The 24,914-nt window shown below is 34.3% G+C and overlaps 2 protein-coding genes across 2 annotated transcripts; both read left to right on the top strand.

Moving 5' to 3' along the window:
- The first annotated feature begins 18,850 nt into the window (after positions 1-18,850).
- On the top strand, positions 18,851-19,636 carry LOC128174572 (uncharacterized protein K02A2.6-like). Its single transcript, XM_052840091.1, has 2 exons — positions 18,851-18,935; positions 19,095-19,636. The coding sequence occupies exons 1-2, from the start codon at positions 18,851-18,853 to the stop codon at positions 19,634-19,636; spliced, it is 627 nt and encodes a 208-aa protein (XP_052696051.1).
- Positions 19,637-22,408: 2,772 nt separating this feature from the next.
- LOC128173694 (uncharacterized) lies at positions 22,409-24,172 on the top strand. Its single transcript, XM_052839367.1, has 2 exons — positions 22,409-22,715; positions 23,075-24,172. Exons 1-2 carry the CDS (start codon positions 22,589-22,591, stop codon positions 23,830-23,832), a joined length of 885 nt encoding a protein of 294 aa, XP_052695327.1. The 5' UTR covers positions 22,409-22,588; the 3' UTR covers positions 23,833-24,172.
- Positions 24,173-24,914: the final 742 nt, after the last annotated feature.

Raw genomic sequence — 24,914 nt, 5'->3', positions numbered from 1 at the left:
AAAAAATTGCCCCGACTTTATTCCGATATTTCTTTAGTTTCCTTTATCGTTGTCTTGATTCTCGGCTAGTTGTTATTATTCATAATTCGTATGATCATTCTTTATTGCGTACTACTGTAGTACTACTGCCGATCGCCGATTGCCTTAGTGAATAGACGATGTAAAATTAATGATAAGATAAACAATGAATTTCAGGTAAGAAATCTTGAATTAAAATGTTACATGTATATAGTTTTTTGACACGAATTTTATTCACTTAAATATTGATTCTATGATTTTCTGCAATTGTTCGTATACACAGATGATACCTACATGTAACCCGTCATCGCTTCTCTTATCTGAACTAAGATCGCGTGTATAGTCAAAATATGACAATTAGTTTTTGTTTTTCCGTTAAACTATACATGTACATGTAACATATTCTTACGATATGTACACAACTGGATATACACAACAAGTCAATAACTTTTATATATGTAATGGCGATATTTATCATTCTGTTGAACAAGTGTCCGCTCTTTACTGTATGCATGCGATTTAGCTGACGTTTTACAAATGCTGACTAACCTGTTTATATTTTATTTACCTTTTTACACACAAACTTGTTGTAAATAGGACACGAAAAATACCCGGTAATCAACAAATGAATGTTAAAAGTGATAAATATATAAGAATTTATCAAGTAACAAAATAATACGACAGCGAGGGAAAACGACTCTGATCGCCAGTACCTGAATTATAATCATGAAATCGGAAAGAAATTATTGTTGAATAATTTCAAATACGAACACTCTTTTCAATAGGGATTTAACAAAACATAAAACAAAAATGTTTCATTCGATAATTTCCTTCTAGCCCTATAGGAGGAGCCAAGTAGCACGCGGCGCATGGCGTGATCTGTACTGTTATACTTAAACTGATTGACAGGCGAAGCACGTGGAGTCCTGAGATAAAATCCCGCTCAAATGACCAACTATAGAAACTTAAAGCGAAATAATAAAGTTCAGTAATAAAACTTAAATTAAGTATTATAATCAACACACAAGTTCTCTCTCTATCTCTCTCTCTCTCTCTCTCTCTTTCTTTCTCTTTGAGGGTGTATGTGATTGTGTGCAAACAATTTTGAATTATTAGATTTTTATTTGTATGAATTTAATTCATTTATTTTAGACTCATGGTTTTCACAACGATTTTAACACAATGCCTAAAAGTTTGTACAGTAGACGATGTACATATAGATTGATCTCGACGGTTAAAATTTCGACGCTATTTCACATCACAGATATTAGATTGAAAATAAATTTAAAAAGAGCTGTGTTTGTGCTTACATGTCTTTATTATCTCATTCAACTATTTATGATGTCATTAACCATTTTTTGATACATTAATGTACCCGGTAAATGATATTTTATCGCAAGTTAATATGTGAAAATCCCGCATGTACAGAGTCGCTGAATTGTTCTACGGATCCACGCGCCGATAGTCTTACGTGTAGTTGTTTGTGTTCATTTTTACAGACAGTTCTTTTGTTTTCTAGAGATAAAGAAAAGCCATGAAACTAACAAATTATAAGTAAGTTATATTTAGACTATACACACGACAGATTGTGATGAGTTACCTAACAGGTGTCCGTGGAAAGGTGTGAATACCGGCATCTCGTGTACACCTGTTTAAGCGTCCAAATATACAGAGTGAGTTGTAAAGTACAATAACTGCTAAAAAACAAAGAAAGACAAAAACACCTGTTGTGTATAGAACCAAAGATCAGCTTCTGTACTCGTGTTTCGCGCGAGTGATTTTTGTTCATGTGAAATCACGACGCCATTACCAGCTATGCGGGAAATAAAGTTGAAAGTTATTTTATGGAATGCGTGTACTTTTTCCCGTTCAATGCTTGCATTTAATAAAATTATTTAATAAATATAATTGTGTGAACGTTAATAGTTTACAATGTTTAAGAAATCGGCGATGCAAGTTTTGTCGAAAAACAAAGAAATGATTACGGTCTAAAGAAAGGAAATATTTTTGTAACTGTTTTAATAAGAATAACAGTTTTAAATCTTAGTATGTGTTATCTAACCCGTATAAAAAAATCTAGCAAAATATTGAACTTATCTGGTCAGCGATAATCTCCGTCCGTACTCATCTAAAGACATGAGGTCAATAAGCCGTATATGGAAGTTGCACGCTTATTGCACGGTACGGTACGGTACGCTTTTTTGTCCGTCTAGAGGCGGGTCTTGCATAAATTATCTTGCACGCTTTTTGCACGGTACGGTTCGCTTTGTGAACGGTACGGTACGCTTTGTGATCGGTACGTTTCGTTTTGTGAACGGTACGGTTCGTTTCTTGCACGGAACGGTACGGTTCGTTTTAGAGGTGTAGTAGCACGTTTCAGGGTCTGTAGCTTTATTGCCAGTCCGTTAAATTGTTGATCATTTTCACCAATCGACACGAATCAGTTCATAGTACTTGTACTGACAATATTTAGTTTTACACATTTCAATTTGTAAGTAAACAATACAAAGACTGTGTGAAAACAGCTGATTTGATTTTCTGAAAATCAGTACAGTGCAGGCTAAAAGATGCTGATTTCATTTTCTGGAAATTGATGAACAGCTGATCAATAACACCTTTCTACTGTGTTCAAAATTCTTCCATGACAGTTCATTTATATTGTTCACACATTCATCCAGTTGATTGTTAAGATGTTTATGCACATTAATTCTTAATTATTACTAGTTTGTTTTTAGAACTCAGTATATTACTACCATAACACTGTTTGAAATCTTGTCACCTGGGTTTATACTTATGATGCTGTATTATTGGTAATAAAAAAAACCAAATAATAATAAACAAATGACTGCATGTCTCTATCTGATTTTCTCTAAATGAGGAATCTACATTCATGGTCATATATGGTATTGTTTGTGTAGAATGTGCATATGTAACTTTCAAATAAAATTTGAAGTGTTGGTCATTTTACCCATCCATGCATAATATATGTAGACCTTTCACAAAAATGTTCAAATTACTGTTGACATGTCCTTATATGCATGTAAATTAAATTGTATGACTTCTCATAATTATATTTTGTTATTTGCAGAGTAATTTGAAAAGTGTCACACTGATTTGAAAAAAAAAGGCCGGAAGAAAATGTAAGTAAATAACATACGTATACATGTATAAGTTCAATAATTTATCATTGAAATAATGACCAATCTGATTATTCTATGAGACAATTCAATTAGAAAAAGTATTTTCAAGTACGAATGGTTTCATTTAATGTTTTAAAATGATTGATATAAGCCTATGTTATTTATAAATCTACAATTTTGAATATTGCTCATCAACAAATCAACAATACATGGTATGTTTTAATTCACATTGACTGCACCAGCATTATATAATATCAATCAATCAAATCAGTTGTGTGTGTGAGAGAGAGAGAGAGAGAGAGAGAGAGAGAGAGAGAGAGAGAGAGAGGTGGATTTTTAAGGTCAGGCCGGGTAAAATAAAGGGGTGCAATTAAACTAATATTATGCACATATCAGGGGTGAGGGTGCGAATAATTTCAAATCGATCAAACTGAAAAGCTGTATTTGAATTTGTGCAAAATTAAATGCACATCTAAACATAATGAAATGTTTATTAAGATAGATAAATTCCATTGACTATCAAATTGTAGAAAATCCTCCATTTCAGTCTTTCAGCCATTTTGATAACAAGTTAAACTTACTGAAATATATATAATTTTCATTTTAGCTGGTACCTACTTTGTCTGGAGATTTACATCAATGATATGTTCTTATCGGTGATCATTTACCCGCACCCTTAGCTTGGTGTCATATACAAGATGAAATGATGGAAAGAAAAACCTGAACTGTAGAAACAGGAAGACTGTGTTTTTGAAGAGAGAAGAGGACCAGAACTAAGAAGTCATACTCATACAATAAACACATTGACATCATAAAAAGAAATTGCAATTTTGAGTTTGCATGCATATGTCAGGTTTAAATGTTGACACAGAATTTTTTTTCAGAAAGTCCCTTTATCTTCTTGAATTAATAAAACAAATGAACCAAATATAATTGTTTCTATATATATAAAATTTTGTTTGAGAAGTGGAAAGGGGATGGCGGGAGAGAGAGTCTCTCAGATAGGAGAATTCAGACTTATTTATATTCAATATATTGATGTGAACCAAAAATGGCTTTTGATCGCCTTGTTGCAGGATTTACACACTCTCTTTCCTTTCTCGGTAATGAGAAATGAGCGTTTAGAATTTATTTTGTGAATGAATAGATATGCTAACCCTCCCCCCTCTCCTTAATCTTAATCATTCTGCATGTGTTGAATAAAAATAAAAGTCAATTTTAATGAGTGTTTAAATTACAAGTGTAGCATGTGTAATACAAAGGTGAATACTGTTGATTGCTTATGGGGGATGGGAAAAGGCCTCATACATGTACATGGGCAGATCTACATGTATAGTCCCCGTGGCAAATTCTAATTTAATTCACAATTTACATAGTAAAACACCATGGTACCTGGCCCCTGGCAAACAGAATAAAGTTACCCCTTTGAACCCCCTCCCCAGAATAATATTAACAGACCCAAGCAGTGCTATAGAATATGCAGTCATTGGGCAAAGGCTGCACATAAATAATGAAAAAAATACTCCATATCTTATTTTTTAATATATATTATGAGAACAATTTAGTTATATAGTTTTTTAATATCAAGGGGCTTTATTTGTCTCTGTTGACATCTAATCCCTCAAATAATTGTGTACAATTAGCTCTTACATATTTTTCTCCCATTACTAAAAGAATATTAAGAAACCAATAACTCCGCAAATGCGGTTAACCAAGAGAACTGATACACAACGGTTTTTTGTTTACATCCATGATACAACAGAGGAAATGCGGACGATTCATCGTAACCATCATGTCTCTTTTAAAATAAATAAAACAGAAGCACTATGTTTAAATAACCATTTACATAATGTACTGTTGAAACATATCCTAAAATTAATTCGGATTATGTGATAAAATGACATCGCGCCTATATCAAAAGAGTTATCGCTCAAAGAGTTACCTCCCCTTTTGGGTTCACTTGTGCGTTTGAAATGTGTATTGATTTGAGAGGACTTCTAGATTGAGAACTTAAATGCAAAAGTTCAAGTGCAAGACGGATATAGATATTATTAAACTTGGTATGATTTTCTTCCCTTTCACGAGTTCTTTATAAAAACTGATGCTCATTTGTTGAGAGATGAATGTTTACTTTGTAATTGTAATGAAAATATACAAAAATGCACTATTTTAGGAACAAGTAGCCAGTTTTTAAAGAAATTTACATAACAAGTAAACTTTACAACTGAATGAGCATTGATTTCTATGATGTATTGATAATTTTAAATATGTTGCCATATTACTTACTCTTAAATTTCTTTGCCTTGCCCTTGAACTTTTTGTCTCATTTTAGCATTGACGATTTTTGTCTAAAAGACGCCCACGTGACTCTAAAAAGTCACGTGACCGACAAATTTAGACATGGTCAAGTAAAGGAGACCCATGTCTTTACAATAACACCCAAAATAGTTTAGAACTATTCATTATGCAGAAATGAATAGACAAAAGCAAAACGACCTCCTTTTACTGCTGTTTAAAAGCAAAATGTTGCTTTAACTGTCCTGCGAGATCGATTGGACAAGGTTCTTTCAGTACCTCAAGGATTAGTTTGTGGAACACGCTCGGGCCAGGCACGAAAGAGAAGACCAGGAGGCGGAATACTTGTAGATGTTAATCTGTGGACTAACTGTATCCAGACTGTAGATATGTTTTGTAAAATGACTTTGACTTTTGATATATGTGAATGGTTTATTAAGGTCTTCCGTTTCCAACGGAAGACCTTATTGTTATTGCTTTGTTTCTTTTTCCCTATTATTATTCTTGTTTTTTTTTCTTACGCATTTTTGTGCAGGCGATTTCTCGGAGATGGCTCAATCGATTTTCATAAAACTTTCAGATCCGATAGATATTTATTTGAACTAAAAACATATTTTTTTTATTATGATGACGTCACTTCCGTTCTTGAGATAATGACGTTTTAGCGATTTTCAGAGGGTCGGCTTGTCCAGGGATCTCCTCCTAAACGGTAAACAATATTGAGTTCAAACTTTCAGGGATTGTAGACAAGAGACTGCAGATGTGCTATTTGGCATTCATATTTGTCATGCTCAAACGGCGTTAAAGCTCGCCTGGTCCCGAAAATCGAGACTAAAAAAACGTCGTAATTTTTCATGGATTTCTTAGTTTATCTCTTTTCTGAAAAATATTTTGTTAACACATGTAATGCAAAAAAAGTTTAAATTTACAAGACCTTTCATTTGATATCAAGAAAAAGGGGCTGGCCCCTCAAATTAGGGGACCAAAGGGCTCTAAAGTCTTTAATCTGGAGCCCTTTACTGAGAGATATTTTGTGAAATGTTATAGAAGCAAATATGCTTATCTCACAGTTATGCATCCAAGCATTGTAATGATTTTTGTTATGTGTTATGTAACTTAGGGGTTTTAGGGGCCAAAAGTCCAAAATTTCGATCACCCATATCTCAGAAAGGAAAAATATTTTGTAATGCAATACAGAAGAAAAGCTGTTCAAAATGATGTTCTTAACAATATGCAACCGTCAAAATTTCGTTAAACAGCCCTTAAAAGGAGATAAGGGATCGGCCCCTAAAACCTACTTTTTTATATATCTCCAAAGCGGTAACGAATTTTTAAACACTTGTTGAACAAAATGTGTTCAGAATTAAATGACCTTTTATTTGATATCAAGAAAAAGGGGCTGGCCCCTCAAATAAGGGGACGAAAGGGCTCTAAAGTCTTTTATCTGTAGCCCTTTACTGAGGGATATTTTGTGTACAGTTATAGAAGCAAATATGTTTATTTTACAGTTATGTATCTAATCAATGTAATGATTTTATCATGTGTTACATAATAAGGGGTTTCTAGGGGCCAACATTATAGAACTTTGATCACCAATATCTCAGAAAGGAAAAATATTTTGAAATGCAGTAAAGAAGAAAAGATACTCAGAATGATGTACTAAATAATATGCAAATTTCAAAATTTTGTTAAACAGCCCCTATAAGAAGTTTAGGAATCAGCCCCTTAAACCTTCTTTCCCATATATCTCAAGAACGGTAACGAATTTCTAAACAGTTGGTAAACAAAATGTGTTGAGATTTTAATGACCTTTTATTTGATATCAAAAAGGGGCTGGCCCCTCAAATTAAGGAACTAATGGGCTCTAAAATTTTCATTTGTAGCTCTTGACTGAGGGAAATAAAATGAAAGGCTATAGCAGCAAATATGTTTATCTTACAGTTCTATATCCAGGTAATGTAATGATTTATTCAAGTGTATTAGAATAAGGATTTTTTAGGGGTCAAGAGTCCAAAAACTATGACCACCTATATCTCAAAAAGGAAAATATTTTGAAATGCAGTGTAGAACAAAAGATGCTCAAAATGATGTACTTTGCAACCTTTAAAATTTGGTTCAGTGGCTCCAATAAGGAGGTAAGGAACTGGCCCCTAAAACTTTTTTTCTCAGATATCTCAAGAACGGTGACGAATTTCTAAACACTTGTTATAAACAATGCTCTTTTCCCTGAAACAAAATAGTATCTGGCCCTTAGAATGTAGACCCCGTTTTTCTATTCTAAATCATGTTTAGCTGTTAAATAGCAAAATCAAGATCGAACATATATCTCAAATTCTAAAATCAGACGGAAGACCCCCTCGTTGCTCGCAACGAGATCGTGTCTAGTTTTTTTTTATTTTGGTATAGTCCAGTTATTTTTTTTTTTGTATTGTGTAGATTTCTAGTCTGTGGTTTTGTTATTGTGTGTGTGTGGATGTTTTTTTTTATTACATTGAACAATGTGATATCATAGTGTGTAAAGTATTTGTTTTAATTTTTGAATTACTGGACCATGCAGTTATCAGCTATAGATCACTTTTGCCAAATGTTTTATAATTGATGCCCCAATTTGAGTGCCCTGATAGTGCAGTAGGCCCTAATACTGGAGCCTGTTGTCCTAACAGGTGCCCTAATGGTGTAGCAGGCCTCAGTACCGGAGCCTGCTGCCCCAATGCCTTAGCATCGTTAGGTCTCTGGGCAGAGTATAAAAAGGGGAGAGAGAATGTGAGGGGAAAGCCGGAGCCAGACGGAAGAAGGAGAGAGAGTCATTTGGATGTACAATTACAACTTGTTCGTATAATACACTTGATTCAATAGAAACTTGTGTTCGTCTTCAATAGATTTACTAAGATCTACTGGTTCTTAAAGTAAAACACAGAACCCACAAAAGTTTGTGACGCTGGAGCAAGGAGATCCCTTAGCGTTGAATCGGGGGGGGGGGGGGGGGGGGCTTAAGGAAAAAACGTCGCATTCCTATGTAACACTTCGACCCCCCATTGTGGCCCAACCCTTCCCCCGGGGGTCATGATATTCCCAACTTTGAATCTACACTACCTGCGAATACTTCCACACAAGTGTCAGCTTTCCTGGCTTAATGGCTCTTGAGAAGAAGATTTTTGAAATTTTTGAAAATTTCTCAAAAATTTTCATAATTATATCTTATTATCTCCCCTTGAAAATGGGTGTGGGCCTTAATTTTCACAAATTTGAATCCCCTTTGCCTAAGGATGTTTGTGCAAAGTTGAAATTGGCCCAGTAGTTCTTAAGAAGATGTTGAAAGTGAGAAAAGTTGACGGACAAACAGACAGACGGACGACATACAAAATGTGATCAGAAAAGCTCAGTTGAGCTTTCAGCTCAGGTGAGCTAAAAACCCTACTTTGACGCCAATGAATTTGATTTATTAATAAAATGATAAGTTTCTATTTTCTGTTCACTTCATTGGCAATAACACAAGAGAAGGCTCGCACAAGGTCAGCTCCGAGGAAAAGTACATCTCGAGGTAGGACTGTAATGAGACTGCTACCCCGAGAGGGGGATAAATCCTGCTCCTGGGACAGTCGGGTAAGGGGTGAATACTACTTGTCTGTAGTTGCTGTAAAGTGAAGTCAGCAAAAATAAATGAACAAAGATCAAAGTTTTAAATTGATAATAAATTTATTTGCAAAAGATAAAGAGTTGAATAAGAGAAAATTGAAAAAAAAATTAAACTTCTGAGAAAAAAAAGTTTTATTGAACAGAATCTTATCAAAATTAATTCCGAAGTCGGTATAATGTGCATTAGACGGGAATATGAGCTTACCCGAGAATTAAGCTGCTATAAGCAGTGAACGCAAGGGGAGCAGTCCGCCGAACTACTCGTAACACGCCTCTATATAGTGCGAGTACAAAAAAAAAACTATCAGCCAACCACGAAAAGTTACAATACACCTTATTGAATAAAATTACAGGTGATAAACCTATCAGGTAACCTCTAGTATAAAAAGTGTTGAATTAAGGAACAATGTGGCTGACCGGTATAAACAAAATAGCACTTTAAACCTAATGTTAGTGTGAAATAGCCAAGTATCTAATAATGAACTATCCCTAACAATTTTAATTGTTTATGCAATTTATGATATAATAAACATATGATATAGGATGAGTTTGATCACATTCTTCCCCTCGTAAGACAAAAATATATTTATTTTGCAAAAAAACACAAAAAAAAAACACCCATAAAACATTAAAATGCAATCAATGCGCGATTCATCATAATGACAATAAATGTTCTTATTTCTTTTTTAAGGACACCCTCAATCGTTTAGCATTGCCATTCTCATCGAAAACCATCACCTCATCACAATTCACTGTCGCATTGGTTCTGGTAACTCTTTCTTCATCAAAAAGGAGTTTGCCTTTTTCTTTTTCCTCCTCTATTTCGTTCTTGCCCTTTCATCTATCTGAGACATTTTCCTTGGAAGGGGTGTGTTCCCAGGAAACATATAAGAACTGTTGTTTACAACTATAACCAATTACATGTACCACCAATAAACCGTCCACATGATTCTTACGATGACTGGCACTAACATGTTTTCTTTATTATGCTTTTGTTTTAAAACAGTTCTTGTAGGATTAACATTTAGATAGCTTTATCTTTTCCATGTTGACATTTATCTAGTGGTCAAGAAGTTGTCCACATCTCCTGAAGAAGGTACGGTTTGGGCACTCAGCCACTGGACATGTCATCACAAAGGGAATATTTTGCTTTGCTCCTCCTAAAAGTTCTTTAATTCCCTTTCAAATTCACTCAAATCAAATTCAAACAATGCATTTCATAAGTTTATTTTGATTAAATCTACGAAGTTCCTTTTTATAAAAGAGAGTAGAACATTTCCATTTACATTTATACACCGTTATTCTAGCAATATGTCAGTCAATATTGACATTTTAATGACATTTATGTCACTTTAACCATCATTCTTTTTCTTTCTGCTGTGGTGTGGCACCTTTTGAAGATGTGCCTAAAATACAACATCTGTCAGTAAACATTCAGCAAACATTATTTTAAAATTACCAGATACTGGTGCTAGGAGCATTTCTTAGATATCTTTCAAACAACTTTATTTATTACAGTGTATTGATGAACTTGGAAAAAAACCCACTTTCCATCTTGTTGTGCACAGTTTTCTCTTCTATCTTAACACTTAACATCTTAAAAAGGAGGGAGTCATCTTTTATCACAAAACATGTAAGCAAAGTATTTTAAATTTGACAGTTCACATGCATCATGGTGCTGCAAAGAATCAGGAGTAACAGGTTTCATTTAAATCTTTGCAAGTTTAATATTGAAATTTAACTACATTATCTTATTTGAAATTTAACTGAAAATTTTAATTCTTATTCTAAATGAGAACAAATATAATCCACAAAATGGAATGAAGTGTTCTCAAAGTTACTACACCAGTGATGAACTACAATTGACAAATCTCACCTTTTGTCTATGGGAAAGCTGGAGATGTAGCAGTGTGTGAAATTAACAAAATGCAGGAAATAGCCAACAGGACTATCCCACTTAGATTTGGGATAGACCTATAAAAAAATGGGATTGTCCAAGTGAAGTTTTTTTATCAACATTCATATTCACTCTCGTATTCAGCAATTTTTTTTTTATCATTTTCAGTGTAATCTTGCTAAAAGTCAGATTCAATACTTTCATATAACTCTTCTTCTTTTTCTTCCTCTTCTCTCTCTATCTCAGTGTATCCCATTCCCTGGTCTTGCATCTGATCTGTCTTAATACCATATCTCTCCTGTTCTTTTTCTCTCTCTTATCTTTGTTCTTCCACAATGCATTCTTTCTCATGCTGCCTTGTTGTTTCATCTTGTTACCTCTGTTTCAACAAACTGTTGATGCTGCTTTTCTTCTGCATTTCTACAATCCATCTTAACTCTTCTAAAGAATATGCATGACGGAAGTTCCGTGAGTTTTAATAGCATCAATTCTCGAATTTGATGTGCTATGACAGTGATCCAGGATGTATTGTCCCTTTTGGGTTTTTGTAGAATTCTCGACAAACCTCGCACCACATATTTTTTCACTCTCATCGCATTTGAGCCATGATCTACCCATTTGCCAATGTTTGTGGAAAGCACGATGTCTGGCTTCGTCTTCTTACCTTTTTCTGTTTTCCGTTTTGCCCTTTCCATCAGTTTTGCACTTTTTAAAAATACTCTCTGCAGTTAAATACGTCAGCATGGCAGATGTACACAATGACAAACAGTAAGAGTTGGAATATATAGTTACACAATACAAAATATGTTCAAAATTTACTTTAATGTTGAAATTAATAACTATATTGAACAAAGTTAGTGTTAAAACATAACTTTGAAATTATTTATTCTAATTTTCTTTATTCCGATTCAATAATAATAAGTAATAGGAAATTTAAACATAGAAAAAATCTTTATCGTCATAACTGTGAAATTCATGGACATGGAAGATTCCATCATCAATACCCTGTAACAACCTGTGGAAGAACTTTTGGAAGAAAATATGCATTAACTCAAAATTAAAAACGGCTTATTGCCGTCATTATAAAGATCCAGTATTTGTTTCTGTTACCAATGATCTATATTCAGATACTTGTGACGAAAATAAAAATGACTTTGAAGAATGTTTAGACAATCCCTATTCACCTAGAAACAATGGACCAAGTTCAGTCTCGGAACGAAAACTATATGAATGAAGAATATACCCTGAATCTAGAAAATGATGAAGACGATGAATATATCCTGAATCTAGAAGTGGATGAAGATACTCTGCACCAAGAAAAAGAAGACGTGATGATTCAAGAGTGTAATGAAGTACAATCAGATTGTTCATCAGATGTTCCTCATACTAGTGAAGTAGACACTCGTACTTTAAAGAGATTTCAACAGCCTTATGTGGACGGGCACCAATCGATAGAAAGAGAAACTGAAATAAGTTACAGCAAAGGACACCAAAATAAAACATACTTCTTCATTGTCTACCAGAAAAAATGGCAAGAAATTGTTCCTTTCTACGGAATACAATAAAGAAAATGAGCAAGAAATTCAAGAAGTGAGTGAACACAACTACGCAGGCCAGCCGAAGTTGAACGTGGAAGAACTTTATGTCAAGCACCACCTTTTGTCCATACAATGTTCAACAACAGCGAGTTCTACTACATCATTCCTCATATGGGCATTTTACAAGCCTTATTCACCTACATGTATCTTCTTATGCAAAAAAAAAGTGTCAGTGTAAAAAAGTTAATTTAATTATTTATTATTATTATTTTATTTTTATTCATTAATGAATAATCATGAACCATTCTTTCATTTCTTGAAAGTGACATCTGCCAAAAATCCGCTCCTACCATCCACCTACATGTATGTAGTAAGAATATAGGAGGGGGTGGAAATCCAAGTTTCTTTTCTGTCTGACAAAAACCCTTAAACTCGGTTGTTTTCTTCAAAAATGAATTTGATTTACCTTATTTGTACTTGATTCATATTTATACAACAGGTTTCAGAAAATGTCCACCAAACTTCTCTCTTTACACCTTACGAAGAGTTTACATTAGTGAATGAGAAACTTCATGATTACTGTACAAAAATATACCCCAGAAGCGGTTTGAGGCAGATGTGGATACTAAAAAAGTCAAATGAATTATTAATCAAAGTACTGACGGGAGTTGATTTTATCGATTGCTATTTATTTTAAAATCAACAATATGTTATTTTGCGTGGCAAGTAAATTCCTATAGGTATTTGAAATAGGCACATTTTTTTTACCCTGAATCCTACAGGAATTTCGTGAAAACCCAATATCAATCAGGTTGTGTAATAGTAAAAGACTTATTCCATCAAACTATTTATTAGTAATCGAAATAGTTATGAGAAATTGTATGGATCCCAGTAAAATTGAACTCTACTCTCGTTCAACATGATTCTCAGCTGTATTCGTTAATCTGCGACAAGCAAGAGAGACCCTATGCTTGTCGGAGATTTACGGAGACAGCCGAGCGTCTTGTTGAACAAGACTATATTGAACTCTGGCGCAGGAATTCATAAAGTGTACGACTTCCAAAAATATCCAAATGTTCGTACCATTTAAAATCTGACCATTTACAAGGTATCTATAGATGAGTTTCCTTGAAGAACAATGCTTCAGACCTCATTACATCGAATTTATTGATTAGAACTAAAAGTTGTCAGCGGTGTTGATTTGTGCTGTTTCACTTTCGGTTTGCCCAAGTAAATGCATAGGAGAGTTGATTACAGTCACTCCCAAAAACTTTGAGGTATAAAAATCTTACCAAATTGAATAATATTATACGTACGATTTATTTCAACGCTTTATACAACAATTCTTTTATTACAAATTAAAATCTAGGCTTTTTGATATGTTCTGCCGGTGTTCTTTCAATAAAAATGAAACTCATAAAAATGCTTTCCTTGTCATTTGAAGTTGTTAAATACCATTCTGATTGCACACACAGGTACTCTGAATTTGATATTGAAAAAAATGCCTGAAAAAAGGAACAGCAGGAGAGGAAAAATCAGATGCAGGATTTAACTTGGAAAGTGTTAGCACTTAAGGTAGTCGTATACTCGGCACTAAATGGGCTCAATCATTAAAAGCTTAGCTTTAAATGATAAATATACATTCTAGCAATACATATACAAAAGAAAATATGTATGTTTACATGCTAGTTTGTTTGTCATCACCTCTCAGACGGGTGTACCCCCTTGCGAAAATAATTGACAATTATTAAATTTGCCTGACGTCCGTTTTTCATAAAAAAAATTACCAATTTTGGGAAAATAAGAACTGAAGATACAAAATAGAGTATAAATATTTATTTAAGCCATAACTCATCAATAATTTTGCGCAAATTTTTGTAAGTAAGTACGCTTTATGGACCTGATGTATCAAAATAGAATACAAAAAATGCAATGCTAGTGTCGCGTTTGATAATTTTTTACTATTTTATGGACTGAAACTTAAATTCATGGTGTTTATTCTATAAATTGACATCTTAGAAAAAAGATTTGGTAAAATAAATTATATGTTGACGGATTACTTTTCACGCTATAAGCTCTAAACCAAGTAGACCCTGACGAAAAAATCCGTAAAAGTCACATTTTGCTACAGTTTTCTGCCTAGATCTGTCAACAATGTTTGATATCATTTAAACATTAATTAATTGACGATTGATTAAATTCGAAATAGCTTCTGTCTCTAAATTTAAACCGGTTTTAGTAAAAGAAAAATTCGGGGGGGGGGGGGGGGTCAAAACAAAGAAGATAGAGCATACCTGAGATCCTGGTTAATCAGAAACTTCGTTTTTCACTTTACTTTAACAGAATCGAGTTTCTCAACATTAATCATTTCTATCTCTCATAGAATGCATATATTACCGTTCTAATTGCTTATTATTGCCATTGTTTACAACAGCGATGTAGAGCAAAATCAATACCGGGTATCAAAAACGCTGTATAAAAGTCGAACCAATATTGTAAAATCCGTATTATGACGTGGTGCGATACTCGGACTACTTTAAGGAAAAACAGTCTTGCAAAAATTTATTCGGAACACTTCTGACAACCAACGAACTACATCAACAATGAGAATAATGCATTAGTGGAAACTGCACAAGTATCAGAGGAATGTCTCAGTAAAAGACAAGAACCAGCAAACAAGAACAAGGAAGACGAGGAAATTAAAAGAATTACAGTTCACTTTTGTTTGACAATGCCAATTCTACGAAGACCGAAACGGACCACTGGAAGCTTTAGTGACAGCTGTCACCGGTCCGTTTTTATCACGGTCACCAATTTTGTGTTGTCGAAGCTGTTGTATTGTTCATAAATAGATATGCTGATCAATTTGGATTGTCTTTACCTGCTGCCCCAAGCGTCCGTGACGACACAGCTCCTGTACTGTTGCCATGCAGTGAGAGCAACGCATCAATTGATGCTAAATACAAGGGCACCGCAAAGCGGAGCATCCCCTCGCGAAATGAAAATATTTTGCGTGGAAATTATTCAGAAATAAACATGTAATTCAAAAGACCAAACATTGAAATATCTTATTTTTTAAAGCAATGTGAGCTGCATTTTTCAGGGTTTCTGTGTTTTGTTGTTGTTGCTAAAATGTATTTTCTACTAAAATGACAAAAATATAATGGTTTTTAAATTTCTGTTATCCATATTGTTGTGGAAAATGCCGATAAGAAGCCTTATTTAGAGCAAAATTGAATTATTGTTGTCCTGTACAAAAATCGATTTGCTATTTATTTCTTAGAAGAGAAATATTTCTTTTGACAAAAAATAATGTTTTTATCAAATCTTATTTAACGTGAAAGTGTAAGTTATATGCAGACTTATCATATTAGCAGGTTTTTGCAGCAACATCAAATTCTAAATAATACAGCTCATATTACGAACTTAAATAAAAATGTGTTGTGAATATATTTTATTTAGGTATATAAGGATAATGCCACAGCTACAGATACGTTTGGATGATCCTACGTAACAGATGTACAGAGTTTTTGAAGAACAGACCTCCAAGCTTCGTAAAACACCGCATGTCAAAAATGGAATTAGCAGACACCATCAGTGCAAATCTCGGGACAACAGAACATACAAGTTAACTCCAGTAAACCCATATTTACAGAAATGTGCATTGCAGTGTAAACTCTATATAGACATTCAAGCATGTTGTTAATTACTGAAATTAGTAGCAGAAATCATAAAACAGGTGTGGTTATAACAATTTTGCTAGCAAAATAGATTTTATTGCTAATTTAAAGTTAATATAATTTTATAAATTTAGCAGGTATAGCACGTTTGTATTTGTTGAATATATACACATGTAAATGAAAGATTTCTTACTATGTATAACCCTCATGTGTTCAGTTCCGTGCAAAACTTTAAAATATCTTGTTTTAACATAAAAATTGAAGAAGGAAGATTGTACTTTCCAGTTTAAGGAAAATAATTTAATTATGAAAGATAAAAAGTCAATCTGAGCCTGGACAAAGAACAGGTTACCAGGTCAAAATGGACAATGGAAATGGGATGCCAAGCTGTGGTTGTCATGCATGGATGTGGACATTACTCCCCTGCAAGCACGGTTTTGCTGTCATACAGCACACAGAATTTTCATGGGAAGATTTACCACTTGAGTACCTATCCTCCCCATATTTTAACATTGACTCCCATGTGATTGGCATTCCGATACCTATTCCATCCGAGGCACTTGAGGAAGAGGAAGTGGAAAATGACAGCTTTGATGCAACACACTTTTGTGATTCCGATGCTCATTGACCTTCCTTGAGCTAATAGAGGTCCAAAGTCTCTAAAAGCATTGGCAGTCCAATGTAGAGAAAAACTTTCACTTTTGGAGAATGTCACTTATCTATGCCAAAGTGAAGATGCTTTTATTACGGGCCGCCAGAAGGCAACTCATTGACCTTCCTTGAGCTAAGAGAGGTCCAAAGTCTCTAAAAGCATTGGCAGTCCAATGTAGAGAAAAACTTTCACTTTTGGAGAATGCCACTTATCTATGCCAAAGTGAAGATGCTTTTATTACGGGCCGCCAGAAGGCGGTCCGTTATTTGATATACACTTAAATATTGTCACTACGTTTCTGCGTGATAGGTTTTTTTTTAACAGAATTTATAATATGCCTTTCTTTATGAACTTAAAGTAAATTTGCATATAGAAATATGTTTTATGCCTTTTAAAAAAGCATCAGAGAGCGATCAATTTTTGTTAGCGGCTAAAAACAAAAATATGTATGTCTAGTAGAAAAAAGTTCAACATTTTCTGCCTTGAATTTTGCAACAACCGTTATATATTCAATCCCCATTTCTTTAACGCACAGGAAAGTAGTTTATGGAAATTCATGTGCTTTGTATGTGTCCAAAATGCATAGTCTTGTTTTTAAAACACGTTATTATTATAGAAAACTAAAAAAGATAGACAATGCTCTCGAAATTATAAAAAAAGAAACAAAATGCAAACTCTTTTGACAAAACGGGGCTCTTTGTGTAACTATTTGGTAAAGCGGAAGCTTTGACTTTGTTTGGTTTTTTGTTTACTTTTGAAGTTGTGCTATTTATAGTAACATTGGGGATTTGCCTGCCTACAGCCAGGACTCTGCTTTCAGAGTAACTACAGTATAACTAGTCCAAAATTCAGAGAAGACTTTGACAGATATTGCACATTTAACACGCGAAAATTGGTTCATATTATTAATAGTTGCATATCTACTACTATGGGTTGACATACGACAAGCAACTAGAATTGTCCATCAGAGCAGACTACAGCAGCTGTAAAGATCGCTTGCTCTTCGGCTACGTTTCATAATGTAAACGGATCGTTCGTTTATGTATGCTTATATACAAATGAATGTCATTAAATCAGAAACTGAAACTAAATTATCAAACTTTAAAGCATATGTGCTGAGTTTCTGCTAGGAATAAGAAAACTGTGCATCCACGTGAATGTAACCCCCCCCCCCCCCCCCCCCCCCCAATATACACCACGAAGCTTGGAAATTGGAATAAAATAGATCTTATGAATTCAAAGTGGTTTTAAGAAATACTTGTCATTTATTTTGATTTGATAAATTTACATGTATTTTCCTAAATAATGCATTTTCCTTTACAACAAGTCGTGTCGCAAGGAGATGCTCTGCTTTGCGGTGCCCTTGTTGTTACTTTTCTGATAATGTTGATTAAAGGCTTTTTATCACGTTTTTAATTTTTTGATATATTAAAGTTTGAGTACTAAAACCGTCAGCCCCAAAAATGTTTCTTTTGAGAAAATAGTAGTTAGGAAGTTTCAGCTTGTCTACAGCTTTACAGTTCAGTATAAACCGGGGAAATCAAATGCAGCAGATTACATGTAGAGATATCCATGTAAATGATCGACACCAGAACTATCAAGCATTGCAGAAGAGTATGTAAACTACGTTACAGAAAATGTAGTCCCAAAAGCACTCACTTTAGAGAAAATCGGCGAAGAAACACGTAAGGATTCGGCACTTCAACATGTTATTGATGCGATCAAAAATTAAAAGAACAAATGTCACCATGTTTATTAAAAGACAAAGTAATTGACACTTTAATACGCAGAAAAAACGAGATAACCATTTATCAAGATTGGAACGATTGTGTCCTACTGGTCGAAAACAGGATCATCATCCCAGAAACATAGCAACATTCCGTAATACAATTAGCGCATGACGGTCAACAGGGAATCGTGAGAACAAAACAACTCCGCCGCGAAAAGGTTTGGTTTGTCAACATAGACAAAAAGGTTGAAGAATTTTGTAAGCGATGTATCCCGTGCTAAGCATCTGTTCCTGGAAGGCATTGCGAGCCACTGAAAATGTCACCGCTACCAACACGACCATGGTCAGAAGTGAGTATGGACTTCTGTGGACCATTTCCGAATGGATCGTACCTGATGGTTGTGATCGACGATTACTCAAGATATTCTGTCATAGAAATTCTGTCGAAAATCTCGGCAAAAGCAGTGTTATCAAAATTCGATAGCGTATTTGCTTTTTTGGAATCCCAGACGTCGTTAAAACCGACAACGACCCACCGTTCAATGGATCCGAATTTAGAGAATTTGCTAACCATTTAGGATTCAAACATCGAAAAATAACCCCACTGTGGCCTCAAGCGAACGGAGAAGCAGAGAGATTTATGAAGACCATAGGAAAGGCAATAAGAGCAGCACATAGCGAACATCGGAGCTGCAAACAAGAACTTTACAACTTCCTTGGAAATTATAGAGCCACGCCTCATTCGACTACCAATGCGACTCCAACAGAATTGCTGCTAGGACGAAAATTAAAAACTCGTGTTCCAGAGATCACCCCGCCAGCAGTGAATAAGACAGTAATCCAAGACAATGACTGGAAACGAAAAGAACAAATGAAACAATATGCTGATGGAAAACGAAAGGCAACACAACATAAAATAAAGATAGGAGATCAAGTCCTGGTCAAACAACAGAAAACGGATAAATTATCAACTCCGTACAATCCACAGCCGTACACAGTAATTAAACAACATGCGTCCATGGTTACTGCGAAAACGGAAGATAAAGAATAACCCCCATCAAAGGACTATGTTTTGTGTGCACTTTACATATATACGAGGGTCAATCAAAAAATACGAAGTCAATGTGGCTGTCTATCATATATTTTTCATCTAAGTCAAACTAAACAGATTAATTTGTGCACCAACACTTATGTTATTGATATGCAAAGTTTTAGTCCATTTCATGAAACGGTATTTTTGTTACCCCCTTTTAAAAATAACATGTTTTGTCACGACGGCGCACGGTTACATTCCAAAAATGACGTCAAGATCAAACACACACAGTTTATATCACGCTTAGTCTCTTGTGCCTTTCTTCTTACAATTTAAAATGGTACTGAACCACATAACATCTTATTTGCACACATTTGTTCGAGAATCATTAGTTAGATCTTCAAAGTTTTTATTTTCTAACCGTGTATCTCTAAGTTTACAGTAAAGATAACCCTGAACGTCGTTTGAGAATACTTATTTTATGACCATATTCATTGCACTGTATCTCCTTATTTAAAGTGATTGTAACTTCAGTTCATCCCCCTTTTTGCAGTGGACATTTTTTCTTAAACCTACATAAAAAAAACTTGACTCATCATAGAGCTCCCCCAAGACCAAATATTTACAGATATTCTACTCTTTTTCGGACTGATTTTATTTAAAATACAATTACCACCACTCCCACAAAATTTATTACAGTTTAACGCAAACTTGCAAATAATTGTTGACTTTTTTGGGTACCACTGAGCATTTTCACAGCTTGTGTCGGCTTTTTCCTGAGTTAACTCCATTCTGTTTGTACTTTTTGTTGCGCCGTGACGTCCGGCGACGAAAGAATGAAGGAGGCAAGTTCAAAAAACTAGAAATCAGAAAAGTAGACTCTAAAAGGGCCATTACAAAAAAAAACCTATGGGTTCTGGTACGAGACATGTAGGACGCGGCCAAAGTAGGGAGTAACATTTACCTGTATAATATGAATTTGTACAGAATAAAAACAGGTTAATTTAACAAAACTAAAAAAAAAACGTATGCCATTAATTTTCAAATAACCAAATAAATCAAACATTTAAGCATTGCTTTCAATTCAAACATATGTAATATACTACATACCTAACAGTGATAAAAGATGGTCCGTGACGGACGTCCAGTCAGTCCGGAGTATATACGAGTAGACCTAGGAGTATATACGAGTAGACCTATGTTGTCCATCATCTTGGCCTAATTTATTTTCATCATTTAACCTTAGAAATTAGTATGCATCTGTGATATACTTAACAAAATGATCGGCTAATCCGAGGCTTTTGCGCTTTCGTACGTAGAACTGAATAACCGATGACGCATATTGCTTCCCCCCAATAAAACGCCATCTTGCGTTTACTTGTGCCTCAGCTTGTTTCATGTTGATATATGTTCGTTTTACATTTATGTCTGATGGAGTTACTTTATGTGTTTGATTTGTATTTAAATATCTTAAGTCGTTTTTTTTTATACTTTTTTTTAAAGAAGACTGTTGGTTTTGCAATTACGGTCATTGATAATATTATTTTAGTTTGATGAATTTGAAATTGTCCTTGAAATTCGCAGAAACGATTGAACTCAATATCCGCCGAATCCATCGACCATATTCGTATCGACGTTACAACGACATTTAAGAGTTAATGGCGATGTCAGACAGAACAATTTAACTCTTTAAAACATTTTTTTAATGAAAATCTGTACATTTACTGAAAAAATTCATTAGATACCTTTTTATGTTCTCGTGTGTTTGTTACGTCATATATAGCTGTCAATCTTAGTATTGGGTGGCGAATCCAAAAAAAAAAAACTTAACGATTAAGTGATCTACATGTATTTAATGAAATACTTACTAGTGCTCATTTGTTGAAAAGGCTTCTCGTTCATGGTATCATCTGATTTGTAACCTGTTTAATTGACATTCACATGTTCTTAACTGACCGACTAATATATGCACGACTTAACCAAACTTTTCTTAGTTGAGAAAAGCTAGCTTGTTCTTGAATCCACGTAATGAAAGTGGTGAGCTAGCGCTGAAGCCATCGTAAAACACAGAAACAGATTTCTAAAACGTAGGTTTAAATTTCTGAAGCGATGAATTAAAAATAGGATCGAATGCACAGTGGTGAACCGGCATTGTGCTGGAGTGGGTCTGAATCATATCAGCAATGGCATAGATCATTGACTGTGCCTTAATCATTATGCATCTACTGTAATTTCAATTTTGAGGTGAAAATTGTCAAGAACCATTGGTACTGTTTTGTAGAAATCGTATCTTCTCAGGCCTTTCCGTCAAGCTCGGAAAACATATCCAAAGTAGTTTTCCGAGCTTGAAGAAATTTAAGATATTTACTATTATTGAAATATCATGCAAAAAGTGGTGGAAGCAAAAACTCGGAACAGAGTATAGTTATGATTTATACAACAATTATATTTTTGCGGCCCATTTGACGCTTGCGTCAATGTGATTTCTTGTTTACATATTAACTAAAAATATTTTAAAGGCTAGATGCTTAACGTACTTAAAAAACATTAGAAAGGAAATATCAAGTTTCTTATGTCACTTGAAGCCGGAAAAAGGTCAATAGGTTCGGTAGTTAGGAACAATGACAACTAAGGGTTCTTTATCGTGCTGGCACCTACCATGATTTATGACTTAATGCTCCATATCCACTGATTGTACTTTAGTTGTATCATATAGCCTAAAGCTAACTATTTATTATAATAGTAAAAATAACTTTCATTATGAGACTTAAGCTACTGTTACTTTTTGACATGGGGTGCGTTCACAATTCTTCCATTGGTTGATATTGGTAGAAAAATCTACCATTGGCAAAACATTGGTACCAAAGTATGTCAATGGTAATTTTTATTGGTAACCGATTCTGCAGGCCAACCACATTCGCGGTAGATTTACCAACGCGGGATTTTCGTTAATTAGTGTCACCGATAAAAATGGCGACGAACGTGCCTAGTAGCGTGTGCGACATTTCGTCGCAAATTATTCCACTCCAAATGAAAATTAGAGAGAAAATTGCAAAATTTCTAATAAGAGGAAAGGACGTGAAATATCTATCTGATCGTAAGTATAGTAAAAGATGTAATTCCGTACATTTCATTGATGCAAATCTGTCATCTCTGTTATAGGCCTACTGTAACGTTATAACATACATTTCTAATCGAAAATGAAGTTTATTGTGAAGATATTTAAAATGTTAACTCTGAAATTGTGGAAATGTTCGAAGAAACGCAATTGAGTTATGATTTCATAGAGGATGTTAGCTGAAAGAGGTAAAATAGCTTTTAAAAGTCTTTAGAAACTCTAAATTTTGACTTACTCGTTGTTTGCACATGTTATAGTCAAGTTATAGGCCTACGTGTTATATGGTTATAGGACTCTGCGTGCGTTTATTACTCAAAGGTTTATTTAAATAATTACAGATCTAAAAGAGGTGACTCAAGATCTAACGTCAATGCTACCTGGTGACTTACCTGAAGATCCAGTTTATATCTGTTTTGTTAATGGAAAAGTACATATTCCAGAAGTTGTTTTGCGCAATTTGAATTCAAAGGACCAGACACACCCGAGGATAGAACTTGAAGAAAATCCTGAAACAGTGGAAGAAAATAACACGGAGGATACCACGCCAGCCAATTTTGATTTGGAAGATAGTAGTGAAACTGAAAAATCCAGATATGAATGGAGATTTTCTGACACGAAAGAACTGCTAACAGTTTTAAAAGCTCGGAAGGAAAGGAAGGAAAATTTTACAAAGAACATGTGGAACGGAGTTGCAAAGGAATTAAAAGAAGCACTGAAATCCAAAAAAATTCCTAGTCCTGAACAATGTAGAGAGAAGTTTTATTCTCTGAGAAGATCATATAGAAATTATATTGCAGAGAAAAAAAAGACCGGAAACAAAAGAATAAAACCATTTCTCCACGAGTCAGAAATGTATGATCTCTTACATGACGATCCTGGCTTTAATCCACCTTTGCTAATGAGTTCTCTAGGGACAGTGGAAACAAATAACAGTGAAGAAAATTCATGCACTGAGAAAGATCCCCCAAAGAAGAGGAAATGTAGTAACGAGCTCACAGAATATCTGAAGGAAAGGGATGAGAAGTTCCTGAATGCATTTAAGGAAATGCATGAGAACCAAAATAAAATCATGGAAAAACTAATTGAGAAACTGTAGAAAAATGTGTCAGTACCTTTGTACTTACTGTTTGTCATTTAGTATGATAGTCTGAGATAAACATTGGACTTTGATGGTTTACGTTTTTGTTAAAGGGGTATATTTGTAAACATTAATTGTATAGGAAGATGGAGAATTTATTTTACATGTTGATGCCCTTTTTTTTTGTCCAGCATTTCGATTGAGGATATTCAATGGTGCTCCCTTTTTTGTTGGTTGTAAAATGAGCAATATATTTATTTTTAAATTACAAAGATATTGGTTTTTTTTTAAGTTTCCATTATTTGAATTAATATGTTTAGTTATGTTTTTTTGTAAAATGTTAAAATAAATTAACAAATGCAAATTTGTATTTATGATTTTATTGAATGTTAAAGCTGCTTGGTCCGATATTATATCAAATTTTATGCACGCTTTTAAACGATGGCTATGCTTAGTATATGTATAATAATAGACATTGCAGTAGTTTTACCCGTCAATTATGCCAAATTTCAATGAAGAAAAATACGTACAAAATTTGCTAACAAAACAAACGACATTAAAAGGTACCGCGTTATTTCGTCTCATGTTAAATTTCACCCCTGACGACGAGACGGGTATGGTTGTATTACGAATTTGACATCGCTTTAAATAAAGGTCGAAATGATCAGACAAATTACAAATAAGCATGTGTACGTTTTGTTCGCTAATATTTCTGAAGTCTGCTTTCTTTACAATCGATGCATAGCATGCGGGTTGAATAACCCCAATCATTCGGGGAACGAAACCAAGCGGTTTCCTTTTCTAAACATTCCCGTGATGCATTTTGGTTTGTTTTTTCGTTTGCCCAAAGAGAAATTATTTTTATTTACTTTGAATATTTCTAACTTTGAAAGGATACTGATTCTGCTGGTGTAAATAGGAGAAAGTCCATAACTTTCTAAGATAAATGATTTGTATGGAAAAAATTTTGATACTGTAAAAACAAAAAAATCGGACCAAGCAGCTTTAAGCAACTGCTGCATTAACTGCTGCCTCATCTGAACTCCTGGTAACTCGTGTCCATCTCTTGCAAAGGTTTCATTGTCAACAGGCATATTTTC

Source organism: Crassostrea angulata, chromosome 2 (genome assembly GCF_025612915.1).
Source record: "Crassostrea angulata isolate pt1a10 chromosome 2, ASM2561291v2, whole genome shotgun sequence".
NCBI lineage: Eukaryota > Metazoa > Mollusca > Bivalvia > Ostreida > Ostreidae > Magallana > Magallana angulata.
Note: the sequence above shows the minus strand (reverse complement) of the source record. Positions and strands in the feature narration are given on the sequence as shown.

What these genes read in the sequence shown, in the direction of transcription:
- LOC128174572 (XM_052840091.1), top strand. Translation starts at nt 18,851, where the DNA reads ATGTATCCCGTGCTAAGCATCTGTTCCTGGAAGGCATTGCGAGCCACT. An exon ending in CAACACGACCATGGTCAGAA is followed by an intron (nt 18,936 to 19,094) that starts GTGAGTATGGAC and finishes TTGGAATCCCAG; the next exon opens with ACGTCGTTAAAACCGACAAC.
- LOC128173694 (XM_052839367.1), top strand. Translation starts at nt 22,589, where the DNA reads ATGGCGACGAACGTGCCTAGTAGCGTGTGCGACATTTCGTCGCAAATT. An exon ending in CGTGAAATATCTATCTGATC is followed by an intron (nt 22,716 to 23,074) that starts GTAAGTATAGTA and finishes AAATAATTACAG; the next exon opens with ATCTAAAAGAGGTGACTCAA.